Source organism: Columba livia, chromosome 5 (assembly GCF_036013475.1).
Source record: "Columba livia isolate bColLiv1 breed racing homer chromosome 5, bColLiv1.pat.W.v2, whole genome shotgun sequence".
NCBI classification, from domain to species: Eukaryota; Metazoa; Chordata; class Aves; order Columbiformes; family Columbidae; genus Columba; species Columba livia.
The window spans coordinates 7524707-7545347 of record NC_088606.1 but is presented as its reverse complement, the minus strand read 5'-3'; the positions used below and the strand labels follow the sequence as shown (position 1 = coordinate 7545347).

At 41.1% G+C, this 20641-nt stretch overlaps 1 protein-coding gene across 2 annotated transcripts in view; it reads left to right on the top strand.

Annotated features, from left to right (window-relative positions):
- KCNH5 (potassium voltage-gated channel subfamily H member 5) overlaps positions 1-20641 on the top strand; it is a 157951-nt gene that overhangs the window by 14460 nt on the left and 122850 nt on the right. For both annotated transcript variants that reach the window (XM_065063249.1, XM_065063250.1), the window contains exons 3-4: positions 5581-5687; positions 10165-10293. In XM_065063249.1, the coding sequence (XP_064919321.1) occupies positions 5581-5687; positions 10165-10293 (236 nt within the window). The remainder of the gene's footprint in view (positions 1-5580; positions 5688-10164; positions 10294-20641) is intronic.

Sequence of the window (20641 nt, the reverse complement as noted above, 5' to 3'; positions counted from 1 at the left end):
TATGCCTCAAATACTGAGGGGACCAAAAGATTTATTCCACTTGAGTGTTTTTGTGAATATGGGCTCTAGTTACCATTTACAAGAAGCCTGATTTGGCCACATTCAAATGGATCTTACAGGTGAATCATACAGATGCAAATTCAAGGAGGAATTATTGTCAAAAATGGAATTGCTAGCAAAGATTTTTTTTTTTCTTTAATCTTCATTCTATACATCCGCCTCTGAATCTCAAAGCATAGCTAGTTCTTCTTTTATTTCTGGGTCTTAGCTGGTGAAGTTATGTATGCAGTGTGATGTTTCCTGCTTCTTAGGAGTCATCCCAGTCTTTGCAGATTAAAGGAGAGCTGGAGAGGATTTTGGCATGGTCTGACATGCAGCGTGTCACCTTCCAGAGCGATGTCTTGGAGCTGCTCTCTAATGAAGAGCTGTGCAGCTGTATGGAATGGAAAATAGTCTTGAAGGCCAGTGGTGCCTGCTTGGGCTTACTCAGTAGAATGTCATTGGAGGATTTTTGACATCTGGGTCTAATACTGATATTCTTTTCTGAGCCATGCTTTCAGTCTATATTTGGTATTATGCCTGGATTATGTTACATTATACATAAAAATTGCCTTATATGTGCTTTCTTTACTGTTCTAAGGCAAGTGCTCAGGGGTAAGAGTGCTGTGGTGCCACACCTCTACTGCAGGTTTAGGAGTGGTCTGTTTTTACAGCTTTTTAGTGCAAAAAACCCAACCAAAGAAAAATGCACTGATAGAAACAATGTAAATCTAGCCCGTGACTTGAGCTATTGTTGTTACTGCTCATGAGTGTGATAAAGGACAATTAATAAATGTTGCAATATTTGATTAGTTTGCCTCTGCCTGTAAGGTGTGGTGACTTCAAATCAGCTTTTACCCATGGTAGCCCAGCAAGTATTCACTATATCCTATTTCTGTCTGTCCCACCCCATACCCCACCGGTATGAGCATTGGGGATGCTCATATGCCATCATCATATTCAGTGTCAGGTGGTTGTTGCTGATGCTCATCACAGGGAAGGGTGGATAAACTGAAGGCACTGCAGGTGCGAGCGATTTGTTTTTTTCCAGCTCAGGCAATTAGTTATTCCTGTGACAAGCTGGTAATCAATTTGATTTTGCACTTCACCCATCTTTTTAATCAGCAACAATGTGCCCGTTGGCAGGAAAATCACTTAGAAATATCTCAGTGCAAGTGCCAGTCTCCCTAGTTTCTTGGGCACTGTATGAAAGGCACAGTGTCAGGCTACGTGAATATTGTGTGATGGGAGTCGATGTGTGTTCTTTCTAGAAGCATATGGCACCCAGCATTGCAGGTGTAGCTGGGGCGGGTATATAGAATAATTGGTATAAGTGAGTGCTAAAATGCATGGGATTTTCATGGAAGAACTGGTGTGCTGGTGAAGCATTGCTGTGCCAAGTGAAAATGAGCTGCCAGCCCAGGAGGCACTGGGCATCTGCAATTGCGACACCTCTAACCTTCAATTAACCATGCAAAAACCCCTGCCTGGAGGTGTAGTGATAGATGAGCCAGCATGCAGGAAAAACACTTATTTCATGACCACTTGCCCACAATCATGTCAATGTATATGTTCATGAATACATTGAAAGAATAAACAGTTACAAAACATTAAAACCCAATTTAATGTTGCAGGTAGTGTCAGTGATTTCTAATATTGTTGCTTATCGGTTAAGCCCCGTATTCTCACTAAGCCCTAGGAAGAGCAGGCACCCTTTGAGTGGCTGGTTAATAAACATATCCTGGCATTTTAAACTTGGCATTTGCTCCAGGCCTTGCTTTGCTTACCCTTGCTGGCACCTGAGAGCCTGAACTGGGCTGGGAGTTAATGTTTGCTGGTTTTGTTTTCAAAGAGGAAACCTGCTCTTAGAACCTATTTGTGTGTTGCCTTCCAGCTGTACAGGGGATGGAATTGCATCTGCTTGTTGATGTGGTTGTTTACAGGTGGCATTTCCACCAAAACACTTGCAGCTCTCCAGTCAGCACCTCTGCTCTCTCATGCTTTGATTTATTGCCATTATAAGTGGCATTAAAGAGTCTGCAAGTGAAATCCTGGCTCCAGTGAAGCTAATGGCAAAATTCCCACCATGTACAAAGAAATCAGATTTTGCAGTGTGGCGGACTTGAAAAAAGTTTGATTTGATACTGGGATGTCACCTCAGTGACCTGATTTTTGTGTATGTGAAGAGGCCTCCTTGCACTGCCAAAATCACATGAGGAAACCTTGCTGAGCTTCACTGTTTCTCCTTAGAAATGGTGCCCAGTCTTTAACTTGCACAGTTTTGAAGCTATTGAGGTGTATCTGTATTTGCTGTTCCTCCTGGGTAGATATTTGTTGTAATTGATGCCATTTCATCCAATGCTTTTGGATGACAGCTGCAAATTGGATGCAGGATCGTATACCTTCTGTGCTTCACCTGTCCTCTGTCCTGGATAATTTCTCACAAACAGCTGTTAAATACCACCCTGGCACACACTGCAGACCTGGAGCTGTTCTGATGCTGCTGCTCTGGATCCTGGCAAAGGACAGAAGAGCATGATACAAAGCTTCAGATGGGGCTTTTCTGTGCCAGGGGATGCTCTCAAAGGGAGTTGAGGGCCCAGGCATCTTAAGTGATAAATGGTCTGTTTCAGAGATGGGGAAATTATCTAAGATTGAGCCTTTCTCTGAGTATTTCAGTAAGTCTTGTTTCTCTTTGTTAAGTCTGTTTTCTAGGTGGTAAGGTTTCCAGTAGCAGGGTGGTTTTGGTATTTATGTCTCATACAGTTTGCACTGAAGGCACTCGACAAGCACTAAATAACAAAAAACATGAGGCAGAAAAAGACAGAGTGATTGACTGAAGAAGTAGGAGTCACTCCATGTGTACAAAATAGGACAGACTAAATTAAATTAAACCTGTGATAAGCAAAGATCTTATGTAACTTCCACAGTGAGTGGCTTTGAGGTTTCTTCAGTGCTGTTAAAAATTGCCTTCTGAAAAATGTTTTTATTATTCCACTGTCTTTTATATGTGAAAATAATGTAAGATTTGAGTATTACAGGTTTACTGCGATAATAAGCTGCCTTTAATTTAAAACATAAAGTTGATTGATTGTATTCAGTAACTGGTATCGTCCACCACTCAGAACGCCAAGTACTATTTGTCATTTTAACACTAACTAATGATGACTTCCTGTATTATAAGCCATGTGAAGTCAAGCACTTCAACAAATTCTTGTTATTTTTTTTCCTTCAGAACTAAGAGAAATATGGTTTTTAATCTCAAGAAAAAAAAAAAACCCAACAAAAACGAACAAAAAAAGACAATTCAATTTCACAAGAGGCTGTGTGAAAACTACCAGCTCTTAATTTGTCTTGCAGGCAGGAGAGCAATCTGCTTTACCTCATCAGTGCATTAAAAAAGGCATAGTTTAGAAAAAAAAATACAAAGCCTTTTTGTTGTCATCTCACATATAAATGTATAATAGGTTATCAGGTGAAGCTGGGAAAGACGGGTCATTTGAAAATGAGGAGTAGCTGTGTTTTGCATTTCCTAAAGCTGTACATGTATGCTAATGATACGCAGTACCTTAATGAAGCCTTGTGCCCTGGTAGAACCATCTCCTCAGAGTAGTTGCCCTTGTGGTGTTTCCATTATGTTGCCATCCCAAAGGTACTAGTTATGACATTTCATTTATCAATGGCTTTCCATGTGTTACCAGTGAAGAAACACCTGTAGTGACATAGGGAATCATAGAACAGTTTGGGTTGGAAGGGACCTTCAAAGCTCACCCAGTGCCACCCCTGCCATGAGCATCTTCACCCAGATCAGGTTGCTCAGAGCCTTGTCCAGCCTGGCTTGGGATGTCTCCAGAGATGGGGCATCCACCACCTCTCTGGGCAGCCCTGGGCAGTGTTTCACCACCCTCAGTGTAAAAAATTTCCTCTTCATGTCCAGCCTGAATCTCCCCTCCTTTAGTTTAAAACGATCACCTCTTGTCCTATCACAACGGTCCCTGCTAAAAAGTCCCTATCTTTCTTATCGTCCACTTTTGAGCACTGAAAGGCCACAATAAGGTCTCCCTGGAGCCTTCTCTTCTCCAGGCTGAACAACTCCAAGTCTCTCAGCTTGTTGGAGTTGCTCTGGTGCTCCACATTTGGCTCCATCACCTGCGCTGGGCAGCACTTTGTTCTGCTTGTGCTGGGCAGCCCCATTATGCCCCTTGGTTGATTGTGTAAATAGAAGGTTCACGGTCTGGCCTTCATTGAGTATTTTAATGCTTGCCGAGTCACTTACCACTGTACTATTTTATTGTTTCTTTCAGAACAGTAACATAAAATAAATGTTTATTGAATCTTTGGAGGTCTGTGATCAATAAAAGAGAAGCTGCATTGAAACCACAGGGGCACTGATAGCTTTTGTTTTCTCTTTCGTATTTGTAGGGTTGTCCATTGTAGGTTTCAGCTGGAGCTCAAACTGTTTGTGAACAAAGAAAATGGAAAAAAAAAAAAGAGTCAGATCAATTAAAAGTATATTCATCCAAATGTCTGAAAGCATTTATCCCACGTTCTATTTTCCTTCAGTTCTGTAATTGGGAATTTGCACAGAGTGGTGTTCGTTTATTTTTAATCCAGGAAAGAATGACAATGAAAGCCTGACTGTTTCCTTACAAAGGCTTTCAAAAGTAAGGTCAGCGGGTTCAGTTTGCTTAAACCAGCTGGAAGTCTAACCTGGAAAAAATGCAAAGATGGGATGGTCAAGTGTCAAAACACAGCAGAGTTAAAAATCCATTTTCTTGTAGTGTGTCTGGAGAGGGATTAGTCTCCAAAAGCATTTTAATGTTTTCTTTATTTTCACTGAAATATTAAAGAAATCCAGTATACAGTAAGGAAAATGAAGGTATGAATTTCATTGTCTGGTAGTAGTGCAGATGTAGCTGCACTGAGAAAACTCGTACAATGCTTTCTGTGCTGAATTTTCAGACAATTACAGTCATCACTTCTTATTGGTTAAATTCTCCCTCATTTCGTGATATGTATTTAGTAAAATCATTCCAATTATCTTATTGTTCCAGATGCATCTTGACAAGATTAGATTTGTAGCCACTGATTCAGTCAACAGCCTTTACCTGTAGTAGTTTCCCTTCCTCCTCCACGAGTTTTTTCAAGAGGATTGAACAAAACTTGGGAGGTTTTAGAGGGTTTCTTCAGTTTTCTCTGTTTTGATAGCAATATTCTCATGCCCTGCAGCTGTGGCAATAATGGTTTTATAGGCTGTCAGCTCTTTTTCTAACTGTATATCTTTAAAGATATGCTCAGAAAAGCACTTAATGAAACATTACAGTAGATTTATTTGCTGTCATTTGCAGTAAAAAGGTGGTCATGGTTACTCACCATTGTAGGTTTCCTTCTGATACTTTAAATATTTAAATGAAGTATAAATGATAATTAAACTTTGGTAAATGACAGTTAATAGTATCTCCAATGCTTATGCTGTTTAAGGTGACTGTAACAAAGTTGTTGCTTGTCTAGAAAAAAGAGAAACATTTTTTTCTTTTTCAGTTTTATGTATGGTGAACTGACAGACAAGAAGACCATTGAAAAAGTCAGACAGACTTTCGACAACTATGAGTCAAACTGCTTTGAAATTCTCCTCTACAAGAAAAACAGTATGTATATATTTGAGTATGGTGTTGGGAGTGATAAAACATATTTAAAGTATATAACAGACTAACATAATTTTTCATTTTGCCATATGGGAAAATTTGGGGTAAGATTTGGAGAAGAAATGGGTATTTTGTTTGCCACAGCTGAAGAAGAGAGCTCTTTTTTCAGGACGAGTGTTCGCATTGCCAAGAATAGTTGTTCCCTGCTGTCTCTAGTCTGACTCCTTCTTTCCAAAATATATTTAGTATTGAGGATTGTTTCCCTGAAGGGAAAACTGACTGGGTTAAGTGAAAAGAAATCCTGAATGAGGTTCCCCCACATCTCTCAGGAAACACCCCCATGTCTCCACAAGTGAGAACCCAGGCCCTGGTTGCCATGAGCGGATGCTCCTGGCAGTGCCTCTGCGGCGTGTAAACCAACACGTACGAGCTCTAGTGAGACTGCTGAATTTGGTGCATAACCCAGGGATTAATTTGAAAACCAGAGAATTGTGTAACTTAATGAGATATAAGACTTAAGTCACTTCCTCTTGGTGGCATTGGGTTTACAGGAGGTTGCCAGAACAAGGGATGATTTTCTTCAGTTTGTCTCAACAGTGCATCATTCCACTCACATTTTTTGTCCTGCCACATATTTGGGTAGTACTTCTGTCTTACTAATGTTATAGCACATACCAACCAAACCCCGTACTGTTGTGTGGTCTCATGCTGGGCTTGTGCAGTATTGACATCTCTCCCAGGCTGGTGGTTGAAATTCCTGCTGCTGTCAGTGTAGATGAGCAGCCTCCTCCACTGTCACATGGCATCTTCCCAAGGTAGAAAGCCAAAACTGTCAGATGAAATGTACTTTAGAAAGCCTTGTTCCTCTATACTGAGCAGACCAAGTCTAGTAGTCAGCTACTATGGTGGCCATGTCAAACACAAGGCAAGAGCAATCTTGATGGAGATGTTTGGCTTTTGCTTTCCTCACCCAGTATGGGATGCAGCTCGTGAGCTGTTGAGGAGCTTTCCCCCTGGTTCAGCTGCCTGGAGCCCAGTACCTAAGGCCACATTCCCCCACGTGGGCTTTGGTGCTGGCGTGGAGCACCTTGCTGGGTTGAGGCTGGAGCTCTTCTCTGCATGTCATGGCTGAGGGAAGGTAATGGTGCGCCTCAGGAAAGTGCCAGCTGTGCCTGACCATCCCATTTCACTGCAACTCACATAAACCTGTCATGACATTGAAGAGAGCATCCCTGATACCTCGCCTTCTTGGAACAAACTCGCATGCTTTCAAGCTTTATTTGCACTTTCCCTTTTTAGGCTAAATCTTCCTGTATGTGCACTTAAACAGTAGGAAATGTCTATATTTCTCCAGATCTACCTGCTTCAAAGCATTTTAGCCAACACTTTAATTAAAAAGAGAAGCACGAACAGCTCTGAAGTCCAGCTGTTTCTGCAGGTGCACAGGAGAGACTTCCAAATGACCTCTTTTTGGTTCCCCACCATATGGATGTGTCTGTTCTCTAGATTTTCTGCTTCTCTGCCTGTTTCCTGCGTAGGTCACCTGAACATGCCCTCACATTAGGGGAATTTCCTGGGACAGACTTGTGTTAGGAGTCTTTGCAAGTGGTTGTGCCCAGCACCACCATGCCCTGTGTCCTTATGGTTTGCAAGAAGGATCCTAGAGACCCAGTGCTCTTGCTGACCTTGGCTTCTCTTATTAACTGGGCTGGCAGCTCCTGCTTTAGCAGGGGCCAGTCCTGAACTAAATTCCTTTCTATTTTATATAAGTATAGAAGGAGGAAAGCCTTTTTTCTCTGAGTGTTCTGTAAAAAGCCAGTTGCTTTTTGCTTTGGGTTGTTGATTGCCTGCTGGCGCTTGATAATGCTTCAGAGATTTATTGAGCTGCAGTTGCCTTAATAAAATCTTCACCTTTGCCCAGATCTCCAAGCCTATACATTCCGTAAGTTATGCAGGATTACAGAAGGACTTAATGGAAAAGTCCTCATATTTCTTTTTGGGCTTGAGTCATCTCATCCATAACATCTTTTACCAGCTTCCTTCTCCATCACCCAAAGCCCAGAACTTCAACCTCTTGCTAACACTAATGGCCTCATGTTTTGGCTCCAGTTCAGCATTGAGTTTTGCTCCCATTTGTCATACTCTGAGCCTTGCGGAAGAAGGTTCTTCAAGAAGCTGCCCGTTTATCCTTTGTATCCTTCAGGCTGAATATTGGATAAAGAAATAAAGAATATTCATGTATGCAATATACTTCTGCAAAATGTAGACAGTTACTCTGTGTTTTTCACTACTTGTGTTTATCACCTGCAGAGACCCTTCCTTTTGTCTGCATGAGGCTTGAAGTGCTCTCAGAGCACCTTCCTGCCCACATTTTCAAACTCAGATCCAGAGGTGCCATGTATTTTTGAGTATGTGGCAGAGCCTTAGGTCCAGAGGTACCATGTGCTTTTGACTGTGTGGCACAACCTTTTCTTTATCACCCATTCCTGCTTTTGGCAGAGGGTGATTTTGAGATTTTCAGGTTGCTTTCCCATCCTTCTTTCCTTTGGCATGGAGATGATCTTTAAGAGCTGATGTTCTCCAGTAGCATCCATACAACTGCTGACTTCATACACTCCCTTGGCATTTGAACGTAGCTAGCAGGTTTCAAGTTCAGACCTGAAAGTTTGCTACGACTTTCTTCTGCTTTACTGCATTCCCTCACATTTAGTGCTCAAGTCTCCTCACCCAACTATTCATCAACCATATTAGGCATGCGTATATATATGTATATATGCGCATATATATATGGTAGTACTCAGGAAACCTTGTTGCCTGCTTTTGCCCAGGTTTCTGCTTCTACAGCAGTAGCTACCTTGCCTCTGTCTTGGATTTTTATCAGTGCTGTTGTACAGGTTGTTTTGCCTCTGTGCTTTCAGAGCTTTTCAAAGGGTGCCGATGAGTTGCCAGGTATAAGTGCAAGTACAGTATTACTCCGGAGAGCTGCAGCACTCTGTTTTAGAAGTTATGAAAAGAGTCTTTTATCTTGGTTTAGCAACTGGGAATTGAGATAATCAAGTAATCAGCATAATGGCTTTGGAATTATCACAAAAAGCAGTCCCCCATCTCTCCCACTTCTCCAGTTTATTGCTAGTAAATTACTGGTTTAATCGCAGTTCAGCAGTGCTGAATTTTGCCATGAACCCTCGTGGATTTTAAGCATTCCCACAGTAGTCCTAGTCCAAATGGGCTTTGTTACCTTCTGAGCTTCTATCCTACAATTCCTGGCACAGCTCCCAGACATGGAGTTTTTTGGGGGGGCAGTGGTGCATGTGGGATAACAGTGGGCAAGCAGCTTGTCTCAGTGTGTCAGCTCTCAGGCTGGCATTCAGGCAGCTCAGGACAAAAGCTATTATGTCAACTGTCTGAAAGCACATCAAATCCCGAAGGTAATTAGCTGGCTGTGAAGGCGTTTATAGTGCAGCGTGTGTAGGTGCAAGTTTGGGAGGGAGGGGATGTGGCTGTGGGCACGGAGCTTTGCTGGATGGAAAGCGTCTCTGACATTCACATCCCTGCAGGTGAACAGGGTGTTTCTAAGCAAATTGGTTAAAGTTGTGTAGGATTTCACCCTAAAAGCAGACCAGACCTGCATGTACAGACGGGACTGCCACGTGTGTTCAGCCTAGGAGGAAACAAGACCAGATTGAGCTCCTGAGCACCTGCAGGAGCCCTGTGTGACCACTTACCAAAAGCCATGCTAAAAACTTCAAAATCACAGTCTTTTAGTCTTTTTCTTTTTTTTTTTCCTTCCTGTTTTTTGATGAGTGGTAGGGTTTGAAAATTATTTTGTATTTATTTCACAAGCTAAATACAGATAACTGCATTGGGAGAGTGTTCTGCTGGACTGGACAGCAAGGAGTTGGAGAGTATGAGCTAAAACACGGAAAGGAAATTGAATCTCTTGAGTTGCCCTGATAGAACATATACAGTCTATATCTGAATTAGCTCATGTCCTCTTAAATAATGAAGCAGCATCAAATTTGGAGCATTTGACAGTATACTGCAGTAGTTTTGGATTTGATAGCTCCACCTTATGTGAAGAAGGAATCAAAGATACCCTCCGTTCTTTTTTCTTACCTGCTGACCCTGCAGACACCAAATTTGTGAGATGTGCTGGAAAGAAACAAGAGCAAGAACAGAAGAATCATATATTTTATTTCAGAGTGGAAAGTTACAAAGACTCCTCTCTCTGCTTATTGGCTAATCAAATTGGTAATATTTCCCCATTTTAATGAATATGTAAAAATAGGTGTATGTTGTTTTCCTTTGGGGAGGTAAAACTAAAAGTTCTGGTATATGTAGAAATATCTAGATGTGATCATAAACTACATATGTTTTATAGTAAATAATGTGTTATAATAAATGATGAAAAATTCTGTGTATGGGCTGGGGAAAGTTTTTGCTGCACCACGGTCCAATGTCACCTTTTTCTTTGCTTCAGGAACCCCAGTTTGGTTCTACATGCAAATTGCACCCATAAGAAATGAGCACGAAAAAGTGGTTTTGTTCCTGTGCACTTTTAAGGATATCACTTTGTTCAAGCAACCGATTGAAGATGATTCAACTAAAGGTAAATACAAAGTACAGTATTTTTCTTTGGTAAATGAGAAAGTACAGGCTTGAGCTCGTTCTTGTGGCATGTCATACCTGTGATCTGTGTCTTGAATTCAGGAAATGTTTTGTGACCTGTCAGACTTTTGATGCCACTCTTCTATATTATTGCTTAAAAATAAAAGATAAATCACCATGAGTGAAAATTCCCTAACAACATTTCACTAGAACAACAAGCTATCCTTTCTCTTTGTAATTTCACCAGTTTTTCACTACTTGTTTGTTTGTTTGTTTTTATCTGGCTTTTGCCAATAATTGCATAGTTTCTGAGTCATTTTAATGGTGTGTTGTTTTGGGAGACCTGCCTCCTAAGGGACCGGTATCATCTTTTTAGCAAAAAATAATTTCAGCTCCTTTGTGCTGAGATGTTGGTATTTCCTCCTTTTCTCACTCTTGGAGATGAAATGTAAAAGAAAGAGCCCATGTGGGTCCTTTATCACTGGCCAGCAGTGATGACTGTGTGGCAGTGGACATTGTACTTGCTATTGAACAGTGGCTGGTGGTGATGTTTGTTGAGACGTGCTGTACTCTCACCACCTAACAAGCCATGCACAGACCCCCAGCCTTGCACAAAGAGACAATTGGTGGGCAGGAAGGTGCAGAGGATCTAACAACATTCTCTGCTTTGGTTATAAGACACGAGTGTCTTGTGTCAGGTTCACACGTGTATTGCTTTGGACAAAATAATGCACACTTTCATAAAGAAGGGCATTTGTGCTACAGCACCTGCATCCCATTTTGTCTTGGAAGTTGCCTTCTGATGATTAATTCCTTGCTATATTTTTCTCTTCACTCTCTGAGAAGGCTCTGAATTTCTAACTGAAAGCCTTGTGTGCTCTAAGCCGTCTTCTTTAGAATGAACTTGGTGTCATTTGAATGTGAACAGGATTTAAACTGATTTCTTATGATCTAGATAACACTTATTATATGTGTTTGGATAACTGAAAAGTAGATTTACAAAGGCAGACTTAAAATAAAAGAAAGGCCACTCTAGGCTAACACCAAATATGAGAAATTTTGTCTAGAGGGTATTATCTGTAAAGTTACAAGATCCTGATATAGGAATACCTTCTCAGCCATCATAAGCTTTACTGCTTCTACAGTTTAGTTAGCAACATGTAAATGTTGCTTTATTTCACTTTCAGCCCTATAGCATGGAATTCTTCTGCCTGGAAATAATCTGAAAATTTTAGGATAAATGCCAGTTAATTGAAAGGACTTTAACTGCAGATGTCTGAATGACATGGGTCCTGCTCCTTGTGATAGTGTGTATAATATGTAGTGGGAGCTCATCATGGAAAAAGTCAGTCTTTGCAAGGATCCTCTTGTACGATTTCCTATTTTATTTTTTCTGGGGAGATCAAGATTTACCTCACATGAAATGAGCCCCTGAAACCCCCCGTTTCACTGCCTCTGCCCTGCTTTCTGCAGGACGTGGTTGACCTGAGGAGTGTGTGGCTGCAGCAGGACAGGGAAAATGTATTAAACGTGGCTCCCAAATGCAGAAATGATGAATGTTGCCTCCTTTGGATTGTCATCCTTGGAGATTAGTAATCTCTTACCTTCCCTGGGGAGGCAGGGATGTTCTAGGGGAGGCAGAGCTCTCCCCCTCCCTGGCTTGTGGCTGAGGAGGAGCAGAATATATTTATCATCCATTATAGGAACAATATATGTTCCTATGGGAAAGAGCAATCGCTGTGAAGTGCGTAACTTGTGTACTGCTGTTCTCCAGAGAAAGGTACCATTAGTTAAAATGCCAGGTATTAACTATGAACATTGCAAAATATTGTCGTCAGCAGCCAGAGAGGTTCGACTGCATGTTTAAAGAGCACTTACTTCTGTCAAAGTTGTGCTTAAAAAAACCTAAAAAATCCCCAAGAAACAAACCACTGCACAAGGCAGTACAGCCACATCTCTTAAGTGCCTTTAAGGCATATGGTAGCAATCTTAAGAATTTGCTCAGGGTGCTTTGATTAGAGCATAGATTAACATTAATCAATACATTCAACGAGCTCCATAACTGCAAGTAATTGACCTGATTTTTTTTCTTTTCCTTTTGCATGAATTAGAGCTTGTATTTTATATTCTTCATGTTAAAAAAAAATCTTATTCAAATATTTGTACCATTTTACTACAAGGATGGGAAAACAGCACTCTTGCATTACCCTTTGTGTCTCAACTGGGTGGATCTGTGGGATCCCACAGCACTGGGATCACAGTGTTTGTCAGACATAGAGCTATGAGAAATGCATAATTCATTGTCCTTGCAGATAATGTTATGATGAGCTTAGAAGCTTGTCAGACCACTTCCTTTTTGATTATGAGGTCGGTAAACATATACGTTACAATTTAATGAAGAATTTTTAAACTTTTGTAAAAAGCATTTGAATGCTGGAACTTGTAATTGAAAGGGCTATTTTTTTTCTTTTTAAAAGAAGGATTCTTCTTCAAAAATTCTGCCAGGACCATGCAATACATAATGCATAAGTAACTATGGTGCAAATGAGTTACTGTCGATTACTTATGAGAGCACTAAATTTGAGATAAAAAATTCAATAGATATAAAATATTGATGCCATTATGCAATAATCTCTCCATACCAATATATTCTGCAGTGTTCCAAGGTATGTTGCTTTGTTGTGAAGCTTCAGTATATCACACTTCTATGAGGTACAAGGATTTGGTATTTAAATCATAACAATGGGTGTATCTACGCTGCAGGTTGTCTGTGTGTCCTGGCTCCTGGAAATAAATGGTTGGGTTTGCCAGATTTACTTGCGGTGGCTGCAACGTGTTTGGCATCTTGTATAGACCTTGCACAGGCAGCTGCAGTTTTAGGGGACTGGTCCTGAGGATGCAGAACTGCTCAGAAGTGTTGAGGAGCTTGTCGTATTTGTGAAAACAGGACATACAAATAAAAGAAAATAGTGGTCTTACTACAAAACACATTTCAAGGGAGAGGCATGATTTTTTTTGTCCAGTATAGGTTCTCAAACACGCTTGTTTCCATGCTCAGTACAAAAACCAGAGTTGATATCATGGGGACCAGCCCTGTGCGAGCGAGGGGAGGCAGAGAGGTCGGGGCACTGCGACAGATGGTGCATCTCTCTGCTTACCTCTGTGCTCACCGTTTGCTGTGTGTTGATGCTGTCAGAAAGGAGGAGGAGGAGGAGGAGGAGGCGGAAGGGGAGGAGGAGGGGGCTTTGCTTGCAGGAGGGTGTAAAAGTAATGAAAAAATTTCCTGGGTCACCCAGAACACTGTGAATATGTCACAGTGCAGGAAGCTGTTAAAACGCACTGGACTGAAAGCAAGACTGGAGAAAAGGGATATTTAAAAGTTGCCTTCCTCTAATAAAAATGTAGTGGCAGAGACCAAAATCCTTGTTTTTGGAGAGGGTACAGGCAGCTCAACACTAAAGATTTGGCTGACTTGCTTTCTTGTTAGCCATGTTGGTATCTATTATCACAGAGCGATGTACAGGAGACCTGTGATGTACAACGATGTAACAGTGACCAGAAAGTACTGTTTTATCATTGTAAATGGAAAATTACTTTAAAAAGTGTCTAACCATGCAAAAGTGTAAAAAAACAAAACAAAAAAAACTCCAAACACACCAAAACCACCACCATCAAAACCAAAACAGAAAAAACCAAAACTAGCCAACCAACCAAAGAACAACAACAATACCCAACCAACCAAACAAAATCAACTGAAAACCAACAACCATCATCTCAAGTAGAAGCAGTGAAGATGATAATGAAATGAAACATCAGCCACCACATGTTCACTGCTGGGTGAAGATGCCACCGACAGTTGTGTGGTGTGGAGGGCTGGGGGAACACTCCAACGTTGACTTGGTTTATGGCTCATAGTGTCCCAGCTTCTGAGTCGGTGGCCGGATGAGCTGTGGATGGCAGCAGTGTGGAAGAAGTTGTATGAGAACTAGTGATGCGGCAGGAGTTGTTGCAGGAGATGATGGCTGCACTTGGTGGTCACTGGGGCAATGCCTTATTTTCTGGTGAAGGAGCTATTCTATGTTGTGTTTGGTCTCTCTATTCTTTCCTTCTCCTGTTGCTCTTTGGTAATATGAACATTTATCTGATCTGGATTCAGGACCAAGCAATAGGTCCCACCTGTGGTGCTGGAGGGTCAGATCTCCAGGTGTCCTGTCTGAATGCCTTACACAGCAGGGGTGGAAGGCCATTACAAGCATATGAAAGATCGTATTATGTATTTTCTTCCAGAGAATAAAACCTAAAGAGTCTTCTTTTTTTATGTTTGTACCATTGTAGGGTCACAGTTGGATGCTTTTATCAGCTTGCTGTGCTTTTATTCTGTCTTTACCCAATGGCCTTTTAAAAACATCTGAAGACTTTCTAATCCTTCCAAAGACACACAGTGGTAATAATCTTATGTTTATTTGTCAGAAAAAAGTGAAGCCATTTTTCTGAGCCCTAACTATTAGAATGGCAAATGGGACCACTTAAAATGTTAACAACATTAGAAGCCAGGAGTGCTGTAGGTTATATTGAAATGAAAGTTTAAGGATAGAAAAAAGGACTGGCACTTTTTTGCTAATAGTGGAGTTTCACCTATTGTGCAGTGGCTTTATTTCCTTTGTTATGATCAGGGAAGAAAAAACGTGGCCTCGCACTAAACTTGGAATTTTTTTCGGCTAGTATTCTCACTGGTTGTCTGTCTCTTTTGAGAGAAATATCAGGCTTGTCACTTGCTGGAAGTGGTTGGGAAGTTGAATATTGATGGGATGCTGAATTAGGGTGCAAAGCTGTATAAATGAGGCCTCTACAACTCAGGTCCATGTGCTGTTAACAGATGGGATCAGGAGATGGCACAGCAGTATCCTGAAGTTAGGGGTTTTTTTGTTGTTTTACTTCACTTGATAGAGCCAGACTTTGATAATCAAGACTGTCTGGGACAATGCTGTAGTGCTTCCAGTGATATAACTCTTTCTGGTTATATAACTCTATATAATGATACAACTCTATCTCGGAGTGTGACAGGGCTATAAAAAGTGTAGTAGTTGCAGAAATATGCACTTATGCTTGCTAATCCTTGCTAAGCCTATAATTCTGATCCTTTTTTATCTTTAATAAGTGCAAGTTATTAAGCATATGTAACTAGTTGCAGATGGGAACTTTTTTCCTTGAGGGAGTATCAATCCTGGTGATAATAGAAGAAGTGGGTGGAGGGATTAGAGCATGAAAATGAGGTTTCTACCTTTAGCTAAAGCACAGTGTACCCTGTTGAACACATTACCTTGACAGTAATCCATAACAGTAATTTAATAGGTCACAATTTTGATATCCTTACCATGTTTTTATTGCGCTTTTCCATGGCTGTGATACCAAGGCTCTTGATGCTATAGGGACCCACTTGTTCTGGTGCTGTTTCCCATTGCTTTGATCTGCAGAGTTTCACCCGCCAGTGCCTTCAGACACCAAGGAGATCACCTCTATCTCTCCGTTCTCCCTTGGGTCTAGCATCCAGGAACACCTGGGCCTTGAGAAAGGACTTTGTGAGGATGACAGAGAAATGGTCATTTGCCAGGAAACCAGGTGGGCTTCCAGTGACAAGAGCAGACAACTCAGAGGAATGATGCTAAGATGTAGTCACTTGGTATTTGAAACCATACATTTTGGACGAGCACAGCTTGCTAGTAATCAGGAAGACCTTCTGAGGTCGCTTTCCTCCCGTTCCTGCAGGACCAGCATCGCTTTTACTGTCTTCAGTGTCATGCTGGTGGCAAAAGCTGACCTGTCACCAAGAGATAGTTGTTTCCTTGCTCCTAGGGGTGACGCTCCAAGGCCTTATTTCTGCCCCCATACCCCCTTTTCATTTTGCCACTTGCAGAGACCCACCATGATGAAGAAGAGAAAATTTCCATATCCAGGGCTGTTTAGTTTCCTTCACAGAAATCAAGTACTTTTCTGAATCTCATATTGCCTTTTGAGGCCTTTGTGTGCACCATCAGCAACCCACAATGCACATTAACTCTCTGTAAATTTCTAGAAGTTCAATGTGCAATGAAAAAGAAATCCCATTGAAATCAAATCTAACCCTGTGAGAGATTGAATTAAACTGGAAATTGATCGTTAAAGCAGTAACCCTTTGTAAGTGGATACCCTTTTTATGTAGGAAATTGAACACTCTTAGCTCATATATGAAATAATAAGTATAAATATAGTAGTTAGAGTTTAAGAATCTAATTTATTTATCAAAGGGCATTGCATTTCTCTAAGTTACTCTTCTGCTGAACCCATGAACTTGTGTGTGACTAAACCATCCCCTCCAGACTAACATCCAGTATTGATTTAGAAGTCTGAAGAGACTGAGGATACACCACATTCCTTCTTATTTTTCTTGCTTTTTCGTTATACTTTTGACTTTAAAAAAGTGTCACATTTGAATTAACCTGGCTTCAGCTGCTTGCAGTGCCATCTTTTTATGCATTTTTTCCACTGTACTAGTAAAGTCCCATTAAGGCACTTACACACATATCAAGTAATTGCTCCACCTTCTTCTGATAAAGTAAATGAGTTGAGCTCCTTAAGCCTCTGTCTAGCCTGAACTTGGAGGTCTGCTGATGGCAGATACACAGACATTTTAGCTGCATTTTAATCCAGCTCATTGGCAGCAGTAGGGATGAAGATATGGTGGCATGGATTTCAGCCTCCCAGGTCACAAATAAGTTTCAGCAGCCATTATTGTAGTCAAGTGGGTTCACAGCCAACTCCTCAATATTGTCCATTGCTCAGCCTCTCCAAGCCTAGCTTTTACTGTTTTATGTCCAAGGAGTAGGTGACTTTTTGCCAAAGCAAATCATGTGCTGAATTGCTCATCTACTGACACCTCTGGATCATTTTCAGGACTGTTCTTTGCTAGGGACATTTCCCCCTACCATGCTGGAGGTACAATTTGCATTGCTTTTGCCTAGGTATCTGATTTTGTTTTAAAACACATTTTAATGGCACATGCCCAGTTATCAAGCACATCATCCTGTGTGACTTTCCTCACTACTGTTTAACATTCCTCTAATCTTCCTGCCATCTGGGCATTTTATTAATAGTTTTTATAACGACTTTCAAACCAACGAGAAAAGCACCGACTAGAAGGGGACCTGTCCACTGGAGTCCAGAAGGCACTTGGAATAATTTTTGACTGTTTTGCACTACTCCTTGTTTGATATCTGCCAGCTAGCAAGTTCTTAATTCATTTAACCTGTAATTTACTGAACTGCGTAGTCTCAGTATCTTGTCAAGAGTGTCACACAGTGTCAGTTCAGTGAAGATTACCCTACAAGAAGATTTGGCCAGCACGTGGTTCTCTGGTGATTCAAATGTAGTGCCAGAATAAGGTGGTGTTACATGATGAGCACTGTGACTGTACTGATTTGGGAGCTGTTGGGAGGAAAGTCCTTGGCTGCAGGTAGAGCAAACCAGGGACAACTGCTGAGGCTGCTGCCAAGTCAATGGTCCAGTTGCTGCCCGGCAGGAGAGCACTGGTACGGGGAGCTGCCCTGGCTCATCCCTTGCCGGTGTACATCAAACAGATGCTGTGGCTCTGGCTGACCACTGCATTTGGCTTGCAGCTTGTTCTGTCCCAGCGTTTGGCTGTCTTCCTGAACCAAACGTATGCTCTTATCAAATAATGAAATTAACATCTTAGGGCATTTTACCTAATTCTGTATTGACAGACATTTGTTACGTTCCTTTCCTTTTTTATTAAGCATATTGAAACTCAGATCAGTTTTTCTCTCATTTTGCCTGGCACTGAGATCAAGCTGAGCAACCTGTAACTCCTTGGGTCAGCCTCTGCCCTTCCTGCTTATGACTCCAGAATTCCTTTTGGTTGTACTCCAAATTCTTTAAAAACTTAATTGTTAATGTAATAATTCTAGCCAGAGAAGGATTTTTCCCGTATGTCTTTAGCTTCCCATGTCCATTCTCATAAGCCATAATTTGTCATTCACATACTCGTTCCCTCTTCTTGTCCCTGTGTGCTTCATTGTATACTGCTTTTTCATTTCTAAAAGCTGCCTTCCTTTTGACTCTGAGCCTTTCGGTGGTGTAGCCCTTTTTCAATGACCATTGAATGGCACCATTTTGCTATCTGAAAAACTCCTAAAAGCCAGTTGACTGACATTTATAGTACTTAGTGGTTTGTTTTTTGTTTTTTTTTTTTCCCAAAAATTTGCACTTGTTTGTGTATGGGAAATAAGTCGTTGGTGGCCCTGTGTGTGTGTCTAAAGTTTAGCTTTAGTTGCACAGTGAAATTTAAGAAGTTATGCACTGTATATTTGCAGCTATGTGAGAATAAATTTAAAAATACATTGTATACCAAATGTAGTATAGTGGTATATAAATCTTTGCACTTTTTGTCAGTAGAACTCAAAATGGCTTGCAAAGTAGGTCATTAGCATTATCTTCATTTTAAGGAGAAGAAAGTAAAGCTCAGAGAGGTAAAGCGATATGCTCAAGATTACCCGTAGATTCTTCAGCAATTTTGAGCTCCCCAGTAGTTGCAGTGGGTGGATGGTAACTGGGAATATAACATTGAGCAAGAACAGAGGTTGGATGTAAAAATTATCACAAGCGTACAGTATGTAAGCGTAATGTATTATCAGACAGTGGAACACACAGAATTTCAAATTGGGAAATTTATTCTAATATTTTGAATTACTTTTGAAGAGACTCTGTGGTTCTTCAGTCCCTAAATAGTTTTACTGCATCATGGGAGTGATTGAGCTTCGTTTGACTTTTATGCTATTTATTCAGGAATCTCATTTATCCCTCTCTCTCTAACAAAGCAAAACCAGGATGATTAAGTTTTTTGAAGAAACAGTGAGGTCTTTCAGCCATACTTTACCTGCAATAAAGAGCAAATAGCCAGCCATTGTAATGATTTTTCTGTCTGAATGTCCAGGAATAGTTGAGATTTGTAGGTGCTAAATGTTGATGCAGGAGGATGATCCATGCTACCAATTGAATTCCATACTGCTGAACTCTGAGTGGTGCCAGCTTTTTGCTTTTGTGAGTAAATCATAGAGTATACTTATTTAAGCATTCTGTATGTGAACTGTTTCGTGCTTCACAGTGGGATGAGAACAACAACCTTTCCATGGTCTGGAGGTGTTCCTTATATTCCTGCAGGCAGGGATCAACATGGGCATTGCTGTAATTACTCTCAGCAGTTGTTTTTTACATAGAATATAATTCTTAACCCAAGTGTTTTCATTACAATCTAAGATATTGGATAGTTCCCTGTTACACTGATGTTAAAGCCATCATCTTTTCTGATCCTTTTCAGATCCAGACAAACCTTGACAAAAAGGTTAATTGCAACCTAGTAGAGCTACACTGATGTTTTATTAGGGGGAACTAGTCATGTCTAGATTTTTCAGAGCAAGTGCACTATAAAGAACATTAACATCTTGCCTTGAGATTTTTAAACTCTTCATAAACTCTGATTTAGCTTTAAAATAGCATAATATGGTTTATGAACTAGAGATTTTTTTTCAGTGTGGTTTCTAGCTAGGTGGAAAAATTCATATTTGGACCTGTACACAAATCCAGTAAGAGAGATTACAAATTTTCAACTCCTAATTAAATTATGGGGATAATCGGAAGGGTTCTGTCATTCGCAAATACTTATATTTTAAAAATGTTTGCTGTTATCTTTGAAGGCAAGGGGTGGACTTGTTGACTGCTGAGGTTTGTACAGGGAAGGTGACACTTGCACTGGAGAAGCGAAAGAGCCCAAGTTGTCTTTTGTCATTAGCCTGTGTCTGTGCAGGGACTTCTCCCCGGCAGGGGGACCTGCCCAGGTCTAACCCAGCCCCTTGGCAGAAGTGTCCATGTGTGATGGGCACCAGGAGCTGCTCCTTGGGGTGTGTGGGAGCACAGTTTTGGGTGGAGCCTAACCAATTTTCTGCAGGCTTTGTGACCCCAAGAGGAATCAGTAGGCTTAAAAGGTTTTTTATCTCCAGATACCCTTTAGGAGACAGTGATTTTGTCCCATCGCTTCCAGCATCACTTCTGCTTGGGGAAGCCTCCTTTGCTGGGCTTTCTTTGGGCAGCTCTTTATCCTTCTTATGCTCTGCTGTACGCTGCAACAGCTTCTTCAGCCTTCTTGACAGTTCTCTTTACTTAGAGAAGGCAGCAAAGAAGAGGAGCAGGTGTTGGAGGCAGGTGAGCGTGTTTGCGTACTGGATCGATCTGCAGGGTGTATTAATGGGAAGGAGATTGGTGACCAGAAGTCCAGGGAGAGAGGTCCCTATGGCAATGCA